The 17,346-nt window shown below is 35.5% G+C and overlaps 1 protein-coding gene across 3 annotated transcripts in view; it reads right to left on the reverse strand.

Moving 5' to 3' along the window:
• Positions 1–17,346, reverse strand: part of MAPK9 (mitogen-activated protein kinase 9) — a 45,712-nt gene that overhangs the window by 16,856 nt on the left and 11,510 nt on the right. For all 3 annotated transcript variants that reach the window (XM_027867082.1, XM_027867083.1, XM_027867084.1), the window contains exons 2-5: positions 12,959–13,127; positions 6,359–6,488; positions 4,516–4,574; positions 3,209–3,347 (exon numbers count right to left, since the gene is read on the reverse strand). In XM_027867082.1, coding sequence (XP_027722883.1) covers positions 3,209–3,347; positions 4,516–4,574; positions 6,359–6,488; positions 12,959–13,080 — 450 coding nt within the window. In that variant the 5' untranslated portion in view covers positions 13,081–13,127. The remainder of the gene's footprint in view (positions 1–3,208; positions 3,348–4,515; positions 4,575–6,358; positions 6,489–12,958; positions 13,128–17,346) is intronic.

The raw sequence follows: 17,346 nt of genomic DNA on the forward strand, positions 1-17,346 counted from the left end.
TTTCCTGTGGCTCAGGATGCCTGGCTCTATATTTGATATAGTACTTAAGTTTCCCACCCAAAAAACCCATTATTGGCAACATATCTAGAGAGAGTTATCATAAAGGGAGAGTTATCTGTTCAAATATATGTCATTTGTATGCATATGCAATTAAATGTATATGCAACATCTATTTATATATGTATGTGTAATTTAAAAAGAAACTTTAAGAAAATGCTCAATTATAGCCCAAATCAACAATGCAATAAAGAAATGCCATAAACATTATCTTTCCAATAAGATGGTATCACTCTTGCTTCTAGATTTTCAATATTATTTGCAAGTGGATTGAAGAACCACTAAAATAGTGGGGACTGATGTGACCTCAGCCCTAGAGAGGTCACATTTATACTAAGTCTAGGCATCAAATTTTAAGAAGGATATTAAACTGAAGCAAACCCACAGAAGTAACTAAGATGGGGAGAAGACTGGAAAGCATTCCATTGAAGAATCTGTTGTAGAAAGTGGAGAAGTTTAACACGGATAAGACTTACAGGATATTATTTCAGTTTTCAAGTGTATCTGAGGAGCAAGGATATCTGCTGCAGAGAGGAAGATGTCAGTTCAAAACAAAGGAAAAACATCCTTATCAGAGTTATCTAAGTGTGAAATGAGCTGCCCAGGCAAATAGTGAGCTCTCTGTCCCTGGAGGTGGTTAAGCAGTGGTTGGCTGTCCATGTGTCAGGGATATTACAGAATAAATTACTGCTCAAGTACAGGTTGAATTAGAAAATATCTATGGTCCTTTCTAACTCTGAGATTCTCCAATTTCAGCCGTGTTATTAACTCAATTTTCATGATCCCTGTTCTCTATTAGTGGAAGTTATTTACTCTATACTAAAATCTTGAACCTCAAGCAATAATCGAAATATTTTAGTGTTACTATTTCTATACAGTAATCTGTATTCCAGTGATACATTTATTTTGAAGGTAAACAAGTAAATCTAAAGTATTTACATTTCCAAGCCCACTGACTGCAAAAACCAAACCTATTTCCACTAAATTATTTGTGATACTCAAACATTGCATAGTTTTTTGTAATTAATCATGGGAGTGGGGAGGTTGTGGAGAACAATAGGAAAGCTTTTAACCTTTCTTAGTATCAAGGACCCCTTTGGCAATCTGGTGAAGCCTGTGCACCCTTTCTCAAAATAATGTTTCTAAGTGAATAAAAAAAAAATTGAAGAAAATACTGTTTCACTTAGGAATTAGTAAAAATAAAGATCTGATTTTTTTCCTCACATGAGTTCACAGATACCCTGAAATCTATCCCTGGATCCTTTGGGTGGAATCTGTGTACCCTAGGTTAAAAAACTGGTTTAGAGGAACACAGTTTACATGATGTGAGGAGAAATCAAAAGAGCAAAGTCTTTTAGGGGTAATCAGGGGAGTGACTTGATAGGCTGGTAGAAAAAAGCAGGTGACTAGGGAGTCATTCTGCTCTTTGGGACTTCCTTCCTTTGAGTGGTATGATTCTATGACATTTAAGGAAGAAGTAAAAAGGTCTCAGTTCAGCAAGTGGCCTCCAACTCTCTACAGCCCTTTCCTATCTCCGACCCTTCCTTAATTAGTTTCTTTTAGGGGCTAGTAGGGCCCAACTGGCCTTGGTTGGCCTTGTACCACAGGAAAAGAGCTAAGGGAAATGCAGATGTTGCACTGTTACTATGGTAATGCAACTACTGATTAAAGAGCAGTAAGCCAACTGTATAGAACACTAGGGACATCATTCAGTTGCTTCTGGACATGAATGGCACCAGGAATCAGGGCTGAATAAAAGAAAAAATTGGGGTAGGAATCCCAAAGGTTTCAGAAATCCTCATGCAAGAGGAACTCTGTGAATTTTATTTTTTAAGTAATAAAGTACCCAAACTTTCACCCCTAAACATTTTATATTAATCATGCTCATCTAAGAACTGAGAATATCACCTAGGAAATATATCCTTGATAATTAATTATTTTTTAGCACATATAGCCATTTTATTATAAAGGAGTTTTTAGGACAACCTGGGTAACATTTCAAAGAAGAGTTTCATCTATTTCTAAAACCGTCATCTTTTTGATGACTGAATACTTATTAAAAACAAAAGAGCCTCTTTCCTATTTCTAACATAGTGTCATTTAATACAGTATAACCTGCTAGTATATTTGATTTTTCTACTCTAAAATGTGATTTTAAGAATTCTCTAGTAATTCAAGAATTTGGGTTTTGCATTAGAAACTAATGCAAAACAATGTGGTAGAAAAAGAAAAGTTCTTAAAAGAACTGCAAACTATTAACAACCATACGAAAGAATCCTCTGAATCACTAATGACAAGAGAAATGCAAATCAAGGCAACTCTGAGATTTCATCTTATCCCTAATAAAATAGTAAGAGTGAAAAAAAGATGAGGATAAAACATATTGGCAAAGTTGTAGAAAGACATACACAACAATGCAATGTTGGTGAAGCTCTGAATTGATTCAATCATTTGGGATTATGCTAAAAAAGTTATTAAAATGTCTACACCCTTTGATTCAGAGATTCCATTCCTAAGCATATACCCTAAGATATACCCCAAGGAGGTCAATGATAAGAAGGAAAAAAACAGGTCCCACATATACCAAAATATTTACAGAAGCACTTTTTGTGGTAGCAAAGAACTGGAAGCAAAATAGATGCCCACTGATTAGAAAATGGCTAAACAAATTGTGGTACATTAATGTAATAGAATATTACTGTGCTATAAGAAATGACAAATAAGATGAATGTGGAAAAGCATGGGAAGATTTATATGAACAGATGCAAATTTAAAAAAACAGAACCAAGAAAACAATACACAGCACGAAGGGTTACAACATGTAAAGGGAAAAAACAATAGCAAAAAATAGGGAAACTGAGTACTGAAAAATAAAAATGACCAAGCTTGGCCCACAGGAAAAAACAGATATAAAAAGGCACTTTCTTCCTTTCTGTGGTACACTGCATATAAAATCAGCCTTTTTTGATCTGTTGGTTAGTTTTGCTGAACTGCTTTTTTCCCCCTCTTTTTTATTCTTTGTTAGAAGGGATGACTTTTTGTTGGGGGAGAAGAGAGGAATGTATTGGGAAATGCAAGCAATGTGAAAACAAAAAGAATATATTTTAACAACACTAAAAATAATTCCCATCAACGTTATATCACTACATACTCGGTGTATTATACCAGCTGAATGGAGATGTTTAATACCACAAAGCATCTGATAAAGAAGGTAAGACATTCTTTCATGGTCCAATTCCATATGAATCACTTGGCATAAATTAGCATCCATTAATTCCATAACCAAATACCTAGAAAGGAATAAGAAATTCCCTTTTACACATATGTACATTAGCAGAATTGTATGGCTATTTAAAGGATGTATATTCAACTGAAATCTGAAGGAAATCATAATAAAGCTTATCTGGTTATTTATTACATTGGCTAGCTTAAAAAAAATACAAAAAAACTCCATTATTTTTTGAGGATTCTAGAAATATATGAAATGATCAAGTATCAGAGAAATAAAGAATGTGTCATGGTCAATTAAAAATCTGTATTTCAAAGAACACAAATGGAACCTATAGCTTCTTGTTAAATTAAACAATTTATGCCGTGTGATTCAGGCCCCCAATACTGGAAAATGCAAAGGATATGTAATTTTGGCAGCTTGCAGGACCTTCTTCCAACTCAAACAGGGCAGATTAATAACTTCTATAAAACTCAGTAGATAAATCCTAGGAATTTCTTGAGGTACAAGGCAATCAAAGGACTTGTTCAAGATCAAAGAATAAATAAAGTTTAGAAATAGGATATGAATCCAGGTTATACTAATTCCAAACTCAGCATTCTATTTATTACAACAGGCTACTTCCAAAGGCTTCCATATACCAATAAGTGTTAACATAATATACATTAATACAAAAAATTAAGAGTCTACTTCATGATTTTTGGAGAAAACTATTTTGATTTATTAATCAATTTCACGTAGTAATTGTAAATAAGTGTGCAACTACTACACTAGCTGACCAGAGGTAGTGTAATTTAATATTCCAGAAAAGACCTATAATGAAAGACATTATTTGGTTACTAACAATATTTGGTTATGAATATAACAAAGCCTCCTGGTATTGTAGTTATAATGTGTTTTTTCCTAAGGAAGGTGATTAGTTCTATTTTGAAAAAGTCTTTTCAAACATTTCTCCACAGTGTACAGAGATGTATTCATAACCATTTAGTCTTAATGATCAAAGAAAGCTAGTTGAATGAACAGTATAACTGCAAAAGTTTCATTTCAACAGAGGAACTGTCACAAGAAGGAGCCTCTATCCTTAAGAGGAGTTTTTTATTAGATACTTCTTTAAAGTGATACCTGGTAAAATAGCTCTCTTTCTCAATCTCTATTGTATGTTACTTCCCTAGTTATTTAAACATTTAAATCTATTAGCTAAAGACAAGAGTAGAAATAAGAATACTCACACATCTTGAAATTCTTCTAGAGATTTTTGTGGTGTGAACACATTCAATAAGCTAATTATCTGGGAAGAGAAAATTCACTATTGTTCAGAATATCAGGAAATTTTTTTTTAACCCCAGTTACTAAAACTAAACCCTGACAGAAAATTCACTTTAAAATGGAAACTTTCATTACAGATTATTTTAGCACACTGTTTTGGGTGTAATAGACAATTCAATTTAAGTAATATTTTAAAGCAGAGCAAAAATTAAATATTGGAACAATCAAACCACGTTAACATTTAACAGACTGTAATAGGATAGAGAAGGTAACTGCATGAAGAGGCATACTGCCCAACTGTCATCTACCTACTCCAGCAAACACCTGAAGTTCATACCAGACAGTATAATTAACAGGAAATGTAATAAAAAATTATAGTTAAGTGACTTTTTCCATGCCAGAACTGCACAAAAATCTAGCCAGAGGACCACAGACAAAAGCAAAGAGGGCCATCACCAAAGTCAGGGCTAGCCCAGGCAAACAAACCCTTTAGCACAACCAGATATTGGTCAGAGATTTGTATAATATAATCTATGCAAGATTCCGTGTCTGAAGGCAGCAAGAACATATAGAGCCCTCTTCCACTTTCCCACCAAGAAAGACCTAGGGAGGTTTAAAAAAAAACTCCTAGTGTGGTCAGAAAACTCCAAGGTCAAACCCCTGAAAGCCCTAGGGAGCAGCAGCACTCATACTGGGATCACCCAAGCCCCTAAGGTTCTAAGATCCTTAACACTCTACCCTGAGATGTCATAGAAGGCCCTCAAGATCCAGTGCTGTCAATCTCAAAGATATAGGAGGGCCTAATTCTGAGAGATGGAGATGAGCACAGAAATGTAGATGGCCCAGGGAAAGCCGAAGTAGGGCCAACTACCCTACCTAGAAGGTGGAGCATGATGCTGACACAAAGCTGGGAAGATGAGTAAATCAAAGAAAACACTGGCTAGTATAAAAAAAGTCATTGTAAATCAAGAGACTCCCCCAAAGGGGTAACTTCATAACAACTGTAAGCAGTTACTCAAAGGAAAAAAATGAATTTTCTGCAAGGACTATCTACATGAATACCTAAAAGAAATGTACCAAGAGTTAAAAAAGATGAAATAACAGCTATGGAGAAAAGAACTAGAAGAAGAAACAACTTAGAAAAGTTATAAACCTTATTCAAACAATTGGAAAAATACAATAAAATATAAGATCAAAAACAGCTGACCAGGAAATCATATAATGAAAAGATAATTTAAGAATCACTGGACTTCTTAAAAACAATGATTAAAAAAAAGCTTGGATATCATATTTCAAGAAATCAAAAACTAACTGAATCTATCAGAACTAAAGGGCAAAATGAAGAGCACAAAGTCCACAAATCACTTCCTGAAAGAAACTCCAAAAAAGAAAAGTCTGAAATTCCCACAACAAAGAAAAAAAAATACTGCAAGTATTCCGGAGAAAGCAGACTGAGGTTGGTCGATGTGACTTTCATTTCACATAAATGGAAGGCAAGGAAGAGAAAGGGAAGAATAACTGCTGTGGCAGTTACTTAATCAAGTTTTCCAGTTTCTTGCATATAGAACATGTGATCTTTCCAAACACGTCTTTTGCTAAATTTAATTTCCCATAAAATATAATTTTAAACTTTATAAATAAGCACTTATCTATAACAGCTCGACCTGAAAATCATTTAATGGTCAGCTAGTATTATCCTTAATTTGCCTTTACAGATAAATCTAATTAACAAAAACATTCATGAACTCCCAAAGAACAGAGAATGTCACTCATGTTAATACATTCAGGAAAATATTACTAACTTACATTTTTATGATTGACACATTTTAACAGAACGAGTTCACGATAAGCTCTCTTTGCATGAGTTTGATTCTGAAATGGTCGACTTAATTTCTTGACAGCAACATTTATCCCAACAACTGTATCAAAAGCAGCACTGCAATTATGAAACATAACAAACAGTTCACTGTCAGCTTTAGGTAAAAGTAAGATTCGCACAATATATATTTAACTTTTTTTTTCATATATAAAACATATGAAGACAATCATTTGAACCACTGAAATGTCTTTGAAAATGGAAAGGTTCTGACCATTTGTTTCAATTCTACTATATGCAAAGCCCCATACTACGCACTAATTATAAATTAATTTGGAGTATCAAACACAGGTAACATTTTAAATGAGAAGTATAGAGACTACTTGAATTTGAATTCTATTAGAATTGTTTTCATGCTTAAATTTATAAACACCATTGACAGATAAGCCTGACCTTCTGTAGACAGTAATGACAATTCTAGCCCTTTATGTTTTCAAAGGCCCTCTGCATACGTCAGTGAGTTTGATCTAACAACCACCTTTTTAAACAGACAACATAGGTACAATTATTCCCATTTCATGGAGGTCCTTGCTCTGTCACTTCCTAGTTGTATGACCTTAGGCAAGTTATTTAATTTCCCTGCACAGGAGGGTCCTGCTCTTCTGAATCTATTAAGGATGTGACTCGCCCAGGGCCCCATGGACAAATGGCAGAGCCAAGAGTTAAACTCAGGTAGATCTTTAAGTCTAGCACTGTTCCTACTTTTTCTCAAGTATAAAAATACTAAGTTTGTAGGTAAAACAATTCTGTGTCAACATATAATGTATGATTTAGCTATTTTTTGCACATGGAATTCTGAATTTAGGCCACTAAAACTATATTTAAGTCAACAGTTACCTATTACATACTTATGGCAATAAGGTATATAACATTATACAAAAGGTTTTAATTTTTAAAATTTCAATTAGGGAAAAACAGCTATCACAAATTGACACTTCTATACATCCTAAGAACTATAAAAGAGGAGAGAAGCATAATCGAGTCCATCTGAGATTAAATGTGCAATAGTAAAAATGGAAATGAGAAATATCATAATATAAGCATTTTCTGAAATAGAGGTCCAGAGAGACAGACACACATACTTGCACCGACTATCTCACAGCCGTTTTTTAAAATTCTTCTTGGTCTGAATCTGTGATTTCATTTCAACCACATAGAGAACTCACTCCTGGTGAGGATGCTCCCCTGACCATGTAGAGCAAGTGTACTGTCTAGCCTAGGCTTAGGGAGTCACCCGAAGGCACTGAGACTTAAATGACTCGCCCAGGGAAACAGGACCGGCATGTGTCCAAGGCAGAGGGCGACCTCAGAGGCCATCTAGTCCCAACCCCTCACTTTAAATGAGTCTCAGGAAGGGTTAGTGACCTGCCCAGGTCACATGGGGAGTATCAGATACAAGATTTATCAATCTGTGTTTGCTGAGGGAGTTTCTTCTTTTAGAGTTCCTTACAATGATGAAACCACGGGATTAGATTTTGCAAAACACACACACACATGCACACACACACACACACATACACACACACATGCACACACACCAAACCAACCCTAACCTTTCTGTACTCACAAAAAAAAAAAGAACTGGTCCAAATCTAGGCAGTATCCCTTTAATAACATGTTTTCTCAAAGTAAAGATAAAACTATGTAGATATCTATCAATAGTTGTCCACAGTCAAGTTTTATACAAGCCAGATTTTGGAAAGAGTGTGGCTTATACTTAGACCAATTCAGAGTGCAGGCAGAGTTCTTATGTATATGTGTATATAAGAATACAAGCATATGTCCATGAAAATATTTCAAAAGAGCTATGATTTTTATCAGTTGATGGCAGAGCCATCATTCCATTAAGATAGACTGCAACCCCTTTGTACCTTAGTAGACAGTTTCATAAGCTGCTGTAACAAAATAGTAATAATGATAATAGTTTCATGATCTTGTGGGCAACTTTCTGATGATAAGCCTCTCAGAATTGTGCTGTGTTGGTTCTCAGATGACACTCAGTTGTCACTGGGCCTATACTTTTTGGTCAGACCAATCAGAGTTGTGGTCCAGAGGCATAGTCTTTGAGAATCCAGACTTACCAATATGCCACAGAATAAGAATTAGAGAAGTATCTGCAATATAGCCATATAAACTAAATACGCATACACATATACATGGCAGATCCTACATGAGGCCACAGGGCCATATGCTGTCCATAGGGCATCCTAGGTAACAGAATGAGAAGGTGGACTGCTAAGCATTCTTATTTTTTTTATAAACCACAAACTCATGAAACCATCTAAGGCATCAAGGGGTTGTGATGTGATCTGCACTGGAGGTGCAGGTGGAGGAAATATCCATACCTACAAAATCACAGAACTCTCGAAGTGAAATAGTACGTTTCCCACATATGCGCAGATATGCTCATATTCCATGAGCTGGGAAACACGTGAGGTCAATTTCAAGATCTTTTTCCTCTAGTATCTTTTTTCTTGTCTATACCAAACTTCAAGATAACCAAAACAGAAGAACCAAACCTATCACAGATTTTATTCGCAATGGCATTGCCTTGAATTATCTATTCTAATTATCTAAGACTGCTGTTTCTTCCTAAGCAACTTTTTCTTTTTGGCTTATAAAGTAGTCTAAACCAAAGTACTGTTTGTTCAATTTGACAACCTGTTTGAAGGCAAATAGTAAATTGCTTTCTTTAAGGTAGAATAATATAGAATCCTAACACCAAAAGGGATTGTAAAGATCATTTAGTCCACACTGCTCATCTTATACATAAGGAAGCTGAGGCTTGAGACATTAAGTGTCTTCCCCAAGACCATATTACAACAGTGGCAGAGCTGGAGATATGAACCAAACCTCCTGACTCCCAGTCCAGTGTTCTCCCTATCACATCAAGAGGCCACACATAAAATTAAACGTAAAAGCAACAAAGACCCTCCTGTACAAAAGCATGTTTTGTATCAGAATTTGGAGATTGAAACACATAAAGCAGGTAGTCAGTAACTTGCACAGAGAATCACAGACTACTGTGACTGGAAGGAACCTTAGATATAGTTCAACGCTTTCATTTTACAGATAAGAAAATGGTGGCCCATTAAGGAAAAGAGGTTTACCAAAGTTCACACAGTGACTTTTTTTTCTCATGAAAGAATAGTTAAGATAATGCAAAAATAACAAGATTAGCACAAAATTTTCTTACTTGTATGGTATTGGAGAAAGCAAAAAAGAATGATATACCATATGTTTTGTGACAAAGACCTAATTACATCTTCCAATTTTGCCAGACCTAAAATAACTTTTTAAAATGACTAAACATTTCACAGAACTGATTTAGAAATCAAATAATCATCATTATTTTGATTCCACAAGGTGAATTTTTGAAGGGTAAGAAATTGGATATTTGCACATTTGAAAAGGAAATAAATATTTGTGCTAGAAAACTTTGTAGTAATTCCATAAATATTTATGTATATCACAAGTATACCAAGAAGACAAAGCTGATTAAAATACCACCTCGCTTCCCCAAAGAGCAACAGCAAAAAAATGTTTTCAATATATAATTAAATGTGGTCTTAACATCTTTTTCAATTTGTCTAAGCTGAGAGGCATTCTGGTGTTGGGCTTGGGTTCTGGTGCTGGCTCCCTCACTTTCCATCCACATGAAATGATAGAATATTAAAGCTTAGAATAAATAATCTTTTTTTGAAACTCCTCAATTTTACAGAAGAGGTCCCAGGGGCCCCAAGAAAGGAAGTGACAACTAAGATAACATATCCAGTTAGTGGCATAGTTTCTCAGGCATGTATACTCATAAGTACAAGATACTGTGATACAGACTGTCTCTACATGCCAGAGATCTTCACAACAATGCAAAAGACAACAAGGTGTGCAAATATGGAAAGGTTTTCACAAAGTTGATGAGTCTTCAGTCTCAAAGAATGGGTAGAATTAGGATAGATTAAACAAGGAAGCACCTTCCTTTTTTTTTTTTTTTTTAAGCAGAGGGAACAGAAGAAACAAAGGTATGGAGGTAGAAATAAATATGGTAAATGAAAGTGGGGGATTAAAGAAGAGTGAAGAGGAGAGAAAAAAGATTTTGTGATAAGGAATCCTTAGTGCCCCATAAGAACAAAAACAGGGAGACTCAATAGGTTTGGGGGACGTGCTCCAGAAACATCCCTCCATTTCCAATGCATCGATCCTTCCTTTCATTAGGTTCTTTTCTCCCCCACCCCATTGTAATACTCTATTAAAAATCATTAGTATGTTTCTAAAGCAAAATAATTGTTATAAAATGAAAATTTTTAAAATTCTACTTGGAATATAGCATTAGAACCCTCTATTAAAGATTAATATTCTCAGTTTATGGCATCTAACCCAGTAGTTTCAGAGTTTTACATGACTGTAAATATCTGAATAAAAATTATTCACATTTCTATAGCATTTTAAGATTTAAAAAGCACTTTCCTTACAAATCAGTGAGATAGGTCATTCACAAGCATTATCATTCCTATTTCACAGAAGAAGGAATTGAGGCTCAAGAAAGTTTCAAAGCCAGAATGTATTAGAGCCTAGAATTACACCTAGGCCCTCTGATTTCAAAATCTAGGGCCTTCCTACTATACCATACATACCTGCCTTTCAAAAATCAAAACTGTCTTTTCTACTATCACTATCAGAGGAGTTTTTATTAGTGGAAGGATGGTAATAAACTTTAAGTATTTTGGTTTCTGATTTAGTTTATTCTGTTCAAACAAAAATTCATAATGAAAAATTTCATCAAAATTTCCCCTTTCTTTAAATTAAAATGACTGGTACAAACCAGGAGTAAAAAAAAATCATCAAATAAAACTAAAATTCTATAATTAGCATAGTTTATTAGTGATGAATACTACTGTAACCAGGTAGTTCTTTTTCATTGTTTCTCTTTTATAAAAATACAGAGCTTTCATCCTGACAAATATTGACTTTTGCCCTTAGCTAGCCTATACATTACTTAAAAATCTTTATAGATGGCAAGCCATAAATTAAGGTATTTTTAAGTGACCTCAAGATTACTTTCAGGAAAACACATCTGTGAGTCAAATTGCTTGGCTCTAAAAGATAAGATGGAATATAAATCAAAAGTTTGTTTCATCTCACAGAAAGCCTCATTAAGAATAAGAAAATGTTCTTAATTTGCATGCATTCTCTGATATCTTTCTCATAATACACTGGATTTGAGTTCAAATACAAAATGGTACCATTTGAAAGTTAACACCATCATTTTAGAAAAGACTATGAATTACTTCCAAAGATCTGTCCCTTTTTAAAAAATAAACTATGGACTACAAATCATGCTTAGTTGTTTGGACTTCTTCCACATATTTTTTCCTGATCATTCAAGAACTACAACAGAGGAAAGAAAGCTAAATAAGCTTATCATTAAGTAACCAGTCAAAAATCAAAAGAATCAAACTCAACACTTTCAGTTAAAATGTCCAAAGGGCTCTTTTTTTTTTTTTTTTTTTTTAGTGAGGCAATTGGGGTTAAGTGACTTGCCCTGAATCACACAGCTAGAAAATATTATGTGTCTGAGGTCGGATTTGAACTCAGGTGCTCCTGACTCCAGGGCCAGTGCTCTATCCACTGCACCACCTAGCTGCCCCTGGGCTCTTCTTTTCATACTGCCTCAGGTTACAAACTCAAAATGGAACTCTAACTACTACTTTGCTTTCTTCTTCATCTTAGGTTTATGTTACCAGTTTGTATTTAATTTTTTTTTGTTTGTTTAAAAACAGCACAGACCATTCTTCCCTTCATTAAGGGGGAAAAAAGAGCTTGTTGCCCAGTAAAATATGGACCAAAAAAAGTGGTTTGGAATTGCTGGTAGCTGTAGACTAGAAAAAATTTGAAAAACTTTACCTTTAGCTGGCCCATTGATGTAGTGGCAGCTCATTGTCTTACCATGCAAGAGACTAAGGTTCAGGATCAGACAGTAGAGGCTGGACATAGTTGAGGTAACACACCAAAGAAGAGACGGCCAGCCCAACCCCTCACACAGCATCCCTTCCTGGTTACTCCATGGAGTGATAATGATACTGACTTGCCTCATCTTGCCAGTTACTGGCAAGGCACTGCATTGATGGCTCCTAGAAATGGATAGGAGTGATTGGGAATAAAAGGGGGTAGGGGGGGAAAAAAAGGTGGCCATGATGAAGAAATGAGCAAACCCCAGAAACTCTCACCAACTCACTGTCAAATCATATACTTTAATATTAAAACTATTAGGGGAAAACAACAAAACAAAAAAGGAAATAAGGAATGAAAAATTACTACCTATTATAATTTATGTAGAGGTCTAAGAATTGAGGTTTGTATCCTGCAAATAATTTCACTATGTTTAATTACAGCAAGAAGTAGATTCAATTTTAGCTCACAATCCTGTAGTAAAAAAATAGAGCATTACAATATAAGCATTTTAAATTCTGGCAAGTCAGCTTCACCTTTTATTGCCCCCCAACCATTTCACAATAGCAAAGTGTACTACTTACCAAACAATTCCCTGAGCTCCAGATCCTATTGGTTTTAATTGCTGGTAACGTTTTAGTACTGTGAAAGTTGAATCTGCAACTTGCACACTATAAAAATGACTATCACATTTATTGTCACTCATGATGCAGTGCCACGTAGTTTTCCAAAGACCTGGTACCGTTTGATTTCCTTTAAGAAAAGCAAAATATACATGGATTCTTACTTAAATATGCATGCTTATGTGAACCATTTATTCTTATAAATTTTAGTCGCTTATTTCAATTTTTTAAAACTACTCATGAGAATTAATTTTCAGTAAAGATGAAAATTGTGGTATTTTTTGGCACTCTGAGGCATAAAGTCCCACATATTATCACAAAGCAATTCTCAATTATATACTTCTCTCAGATATGAATAGCCAAGGAGAAAAGAGAGATCTTGGTCAGAAGCAATATGTGGTTTCAGAAGAAAAGAAGAGGTAACAGGTTACTGGCCCAGGACAGAAGTTTTATACTGACAGAGATAATCCAGACCTAGACCCCCATAACTTTTTTCCCTCATCCCTGGAACACTGATTTCAGCCCCTCATACCTGAGATCCTACCCCAGTTACTCCTCCTTTGGCTAGCACCGAATGAGCTCCAGCTCCATGGAGGAAAGAAGGTTGAGTAGGAGGTTCCACTGGCTATCTCTTCCTTTGTGTGCCACCTCAACCAGGTCTAACCTCCACTGTCTGATTCTGAACTGTAAGATCTATACCTTGTCAATAACCATCCCAGAATACAGATGGGCCACAATGGTTTAAATACCACAATGGTTTAAAGTTGAAAGAAGTAGGTACATATGCTATCATTTTTATGAGGTAGGCTGGGAGCCTAATTGACATATATTATTTATATGAAATGACTTTCTAGTTCTAAATAAGGAACTTTTAGAATATAATCCTCTCCAGAATCGAGGTATGTATGTGTGTGTGTGTGTGTGTATGTATACAACTATACAACATAAAACAATTTGGTAAGCTTTACTGAGAAACCTGTTAAGAGACATATTAACACTGCAACCTGTGCCTCAAGAAATCTTGACAGTTTATAAATAAATCCTTTCATTAGGAAAGAAAACAAAATAATTCTTTTCCTTTAGAATTAAATTTTAATAAACTAGAATTCAAACACCTACTTCTGGAAAGAATAAGGTATAGATTATTACTAGAATTGTTAGTGCTACCATAATAGGATTGTACCACTATTTTCCTGTTATTAGTTTCCTTATACATCTCCTATATCTCCTATCTGTTTCAGCTGGAGGTGGAAGGCATTGTTTCTATATTATATTTAATAAACTATACAAATCAGGCTTAGAGATGAAAGAAGGTACTTCAAAGATACCTCCAACTTCTTCCAGTCCTTGCTCTCAAGGAGCTCACAATCTAATGGGGAAGACTACACACAGGCAACTATGTGCAAACATCACATGTAGTATGTGTGTATATAAACACAAACATGGCCATATACCCAATAAATTGGAGATCATCTTGGAGCGAAGGTATTAGAGTTGACAGGATAGGGTTTTGGAAAAGATGGGATTACAACCCAGTTCTTTAGACTCCAAAACAAGCATTCTTTCTACAGAAACCAGACTGCCTCCTAATCCAACTCTAATGCTTCTTCTCTGTGTAGAGTGTTGTTTTGAAGTAATATAGGATTGATTCTTCATTAAGTCCAACTCCAATGACCCTGGTGCTGAAAGACTCAGATACAGAAGTATACAGATTGACATTCGTATCATGTTGACTAAGCTTTAAGTAAAAAAGGACCAATGAAAGAATGTATACCTAACGTCTAAGGACCAGTCCACATGCTATCAGGTTGACCATAGCAGGAATTGTCCTCACTTGTTTATTCTGTTGTTGTTGTCTGTCCTCCATTCTCAAAGGGAACCAATGACATCAGGAAAGTGATGTCTTGACTTCAAAGTAAGTTGGATTTAAGTGAGGCAGGGCTGTGCAAAGTCCCCAGCCTCACTCTCTAATCTAGAGCCATCTGGGTCCAGTGAAAGACATACTGGAGATGGCCCCAGATATAGCAGGAGACATGGGTCTTTTTAAGCTAAGGTCTCAGTCTGAGGTAACACCCATTTAGTAATTAAAGATAGGTAAGAAATGAGGCAAAGAATGGCCTCTTTTAACTACTCAAAAAAAAAATCCATCTGGGAGGGGAAGATCCTCAGGGTTTCTGGCCAGAACAGAAACAATTGCTATTTACACCTACTCTGAGCCAACAAAACCCCAAAAATGACCAACTGAATTCTGGATTAGGGCCCATTACTGGCCAAATAGTGAGAGTCAGAGTGATCTGGATTATGATTCCTTCCATAAGGAAATATGGTTCCCTCCTATCCCCTCCCCCCAAAAAGGGTGATGATTTATTTGTTTTAGTTGTAAATCATTTTCAAGCTTTCATTTCTGTGTAAATAAGTCAAATAGTAAAACCTACTTCAAGTTAATAGAATCCTATCTTTTCTATCACTAGTTCTTTATCTATAACTCTGCTATTTTTAGAATTATCTAAAAGATGGGGAAATGTTGCTTTTCCATGTCTTTTGATAGAATCACTACCCACATCTTTCAGATGAATAATGTAATTTTTAACAGCTCCCATTCTCATGCTGCTCATGTAGCCTGGAGAAGAGAAGAGAAGGGATACCTAATAGCTGTCTTCAAGCATTTGAAGGACTCTCATGCAGAGGAGGGATTTGACTTGTTCTGTCTGGTCCCAGAGAGCAGAACTGGGAACAATGGATGGAAGTTACAAAGATGCCAATTCAGGTTTGAGGTTAAGAAGATTTTCCCAACAATCAGAGCTATAAAAAGTAGAATGGACTGCTTCGTGGTGAGTTCCCCATAATCTCCCTCCTGAGAGATCTTCAAGCAGAGGCTGGACCAACTACCTGTACCAGTATGCTGTAGTGAAGATTTCTTTCATGTAAGGGTTGAACCAGATGGCCACTAAAGTCTCTTAAAACTCTCAAATTCTGTGATATATACATATACATAAAACTGCAGATAGATAATTAGTCAGATGACATGTGGATCTGGGTAAAGAGGAAGACAAAAGCAAAGAGAAGGTACACACAATGAACCATCAGATCTATTCCTGGACACTCTACTTGGATAGTGTTAGCTAGGTGACGACAGGCTGACAAGTGTTGCAGTACAGTGCTGACTCAAGAAGACCCGAGTTTGAATCCTGCCCCAGAAAATGAGTAGTTGGGGCAGACTAACTTTGGGCACATAGATTTTTAAAAGGCACAAAGCAGATGAGGAGCCACAACAGGAGCTTTCAAAGACGGGAAGAAAACTACAAGAGTACACAGTCTCCGAAGCTAAGGGAGCAGAGGGTAGGTTATTATAAAGAGGTCAAGAGGAATGAAGGCAGAAAAGGTCTTTGGGTCTTTACTCTTTAGTGTCCAGGTCAGTAATACTTTTCAGAAGAATAATGGAGATGGAAGACAGACTGATTACTGAGGTTGAAGAATAAACTGTTATTGAGGAAGTGGAAGTGATGAGCGCCAACTACCCTTTATTGAAGTTGAACAGTGAAGGAGAGAAGATGTTGGCTTGAGCATAATGCTAAGGGAAGGGCTCTGGGTTTTGTTTTGTTTTTTTTTTTAATTTTAATTTTAATTTTTTAGGCCAGGAAAGGCCTGAATGTGTCTGTGGATTGAGAAAATGGGAATTAGTAGACTAGATAGTAACAATGCCTGAAAGAACTAACAACTGGGATAAAGGCAACGAACAGAAGAGATAAAATAGGACTCAGGGAAAGATGGGATTGAGGGTAAAGGAAAGAATATCCTTGCTGAAAGTGAAGGAGTAAGAGATGGGAGCAGGAATATTGAAAAGAGATGGTTTGGAACATACATTATTGTAGAAGCTAATAACACACCTTATTTTATACAGTACTTTTAAGATTTAGTCAATAAATAATAAGCATAATGAGATTTTATAGCATCTACATCTTTCGATCAACTGACAAACAATAAAGATGTGGTCTATTACTGAATATCTTTTTTTTAATTGAATATTTTATTTTTCCCAATTACACATAAAGACAACTTTTAACATTCATTTAAAAAAAATTTTGAGTTGCAAATTTTCTCCCTCCCTCTCCTCTCCTCTTCTTAAGACATAAGCGATTTCATATATATGTGCAATCATGTAAATGAATATCTCTTTCCAAAGTTTGCATGTTCCCACTAATACCTTCATCAAGGATATCCTCCATTCATGTATAGATAACTCAAAGATTTTGTACAGGTAAAAGAGATATTTGTTTTATAAAAAAGATTTGATTCACTAGAGCAAAATGTCACCTGAAAACCTCTTTTTCAACAAGAATCTCCATCTA

The sequence above is a fragment of the Vombatus ursinus genome, unplaced genomic scaffold (assembly GCF_900497805.2).
Source record: "Vombatus ursinus unplaced genomic scaffold, bare-nosed wombat genome assembly UNPS02014785.1, whole genome shotgun sequence".
Taxonomy (NCBI): domain Eukaryota; kingdom Metazoa; phylum Chordata; class Mammalia; order Diprotodontia; family Vombatidae; genus Vombatus; species Vombatus ursinus.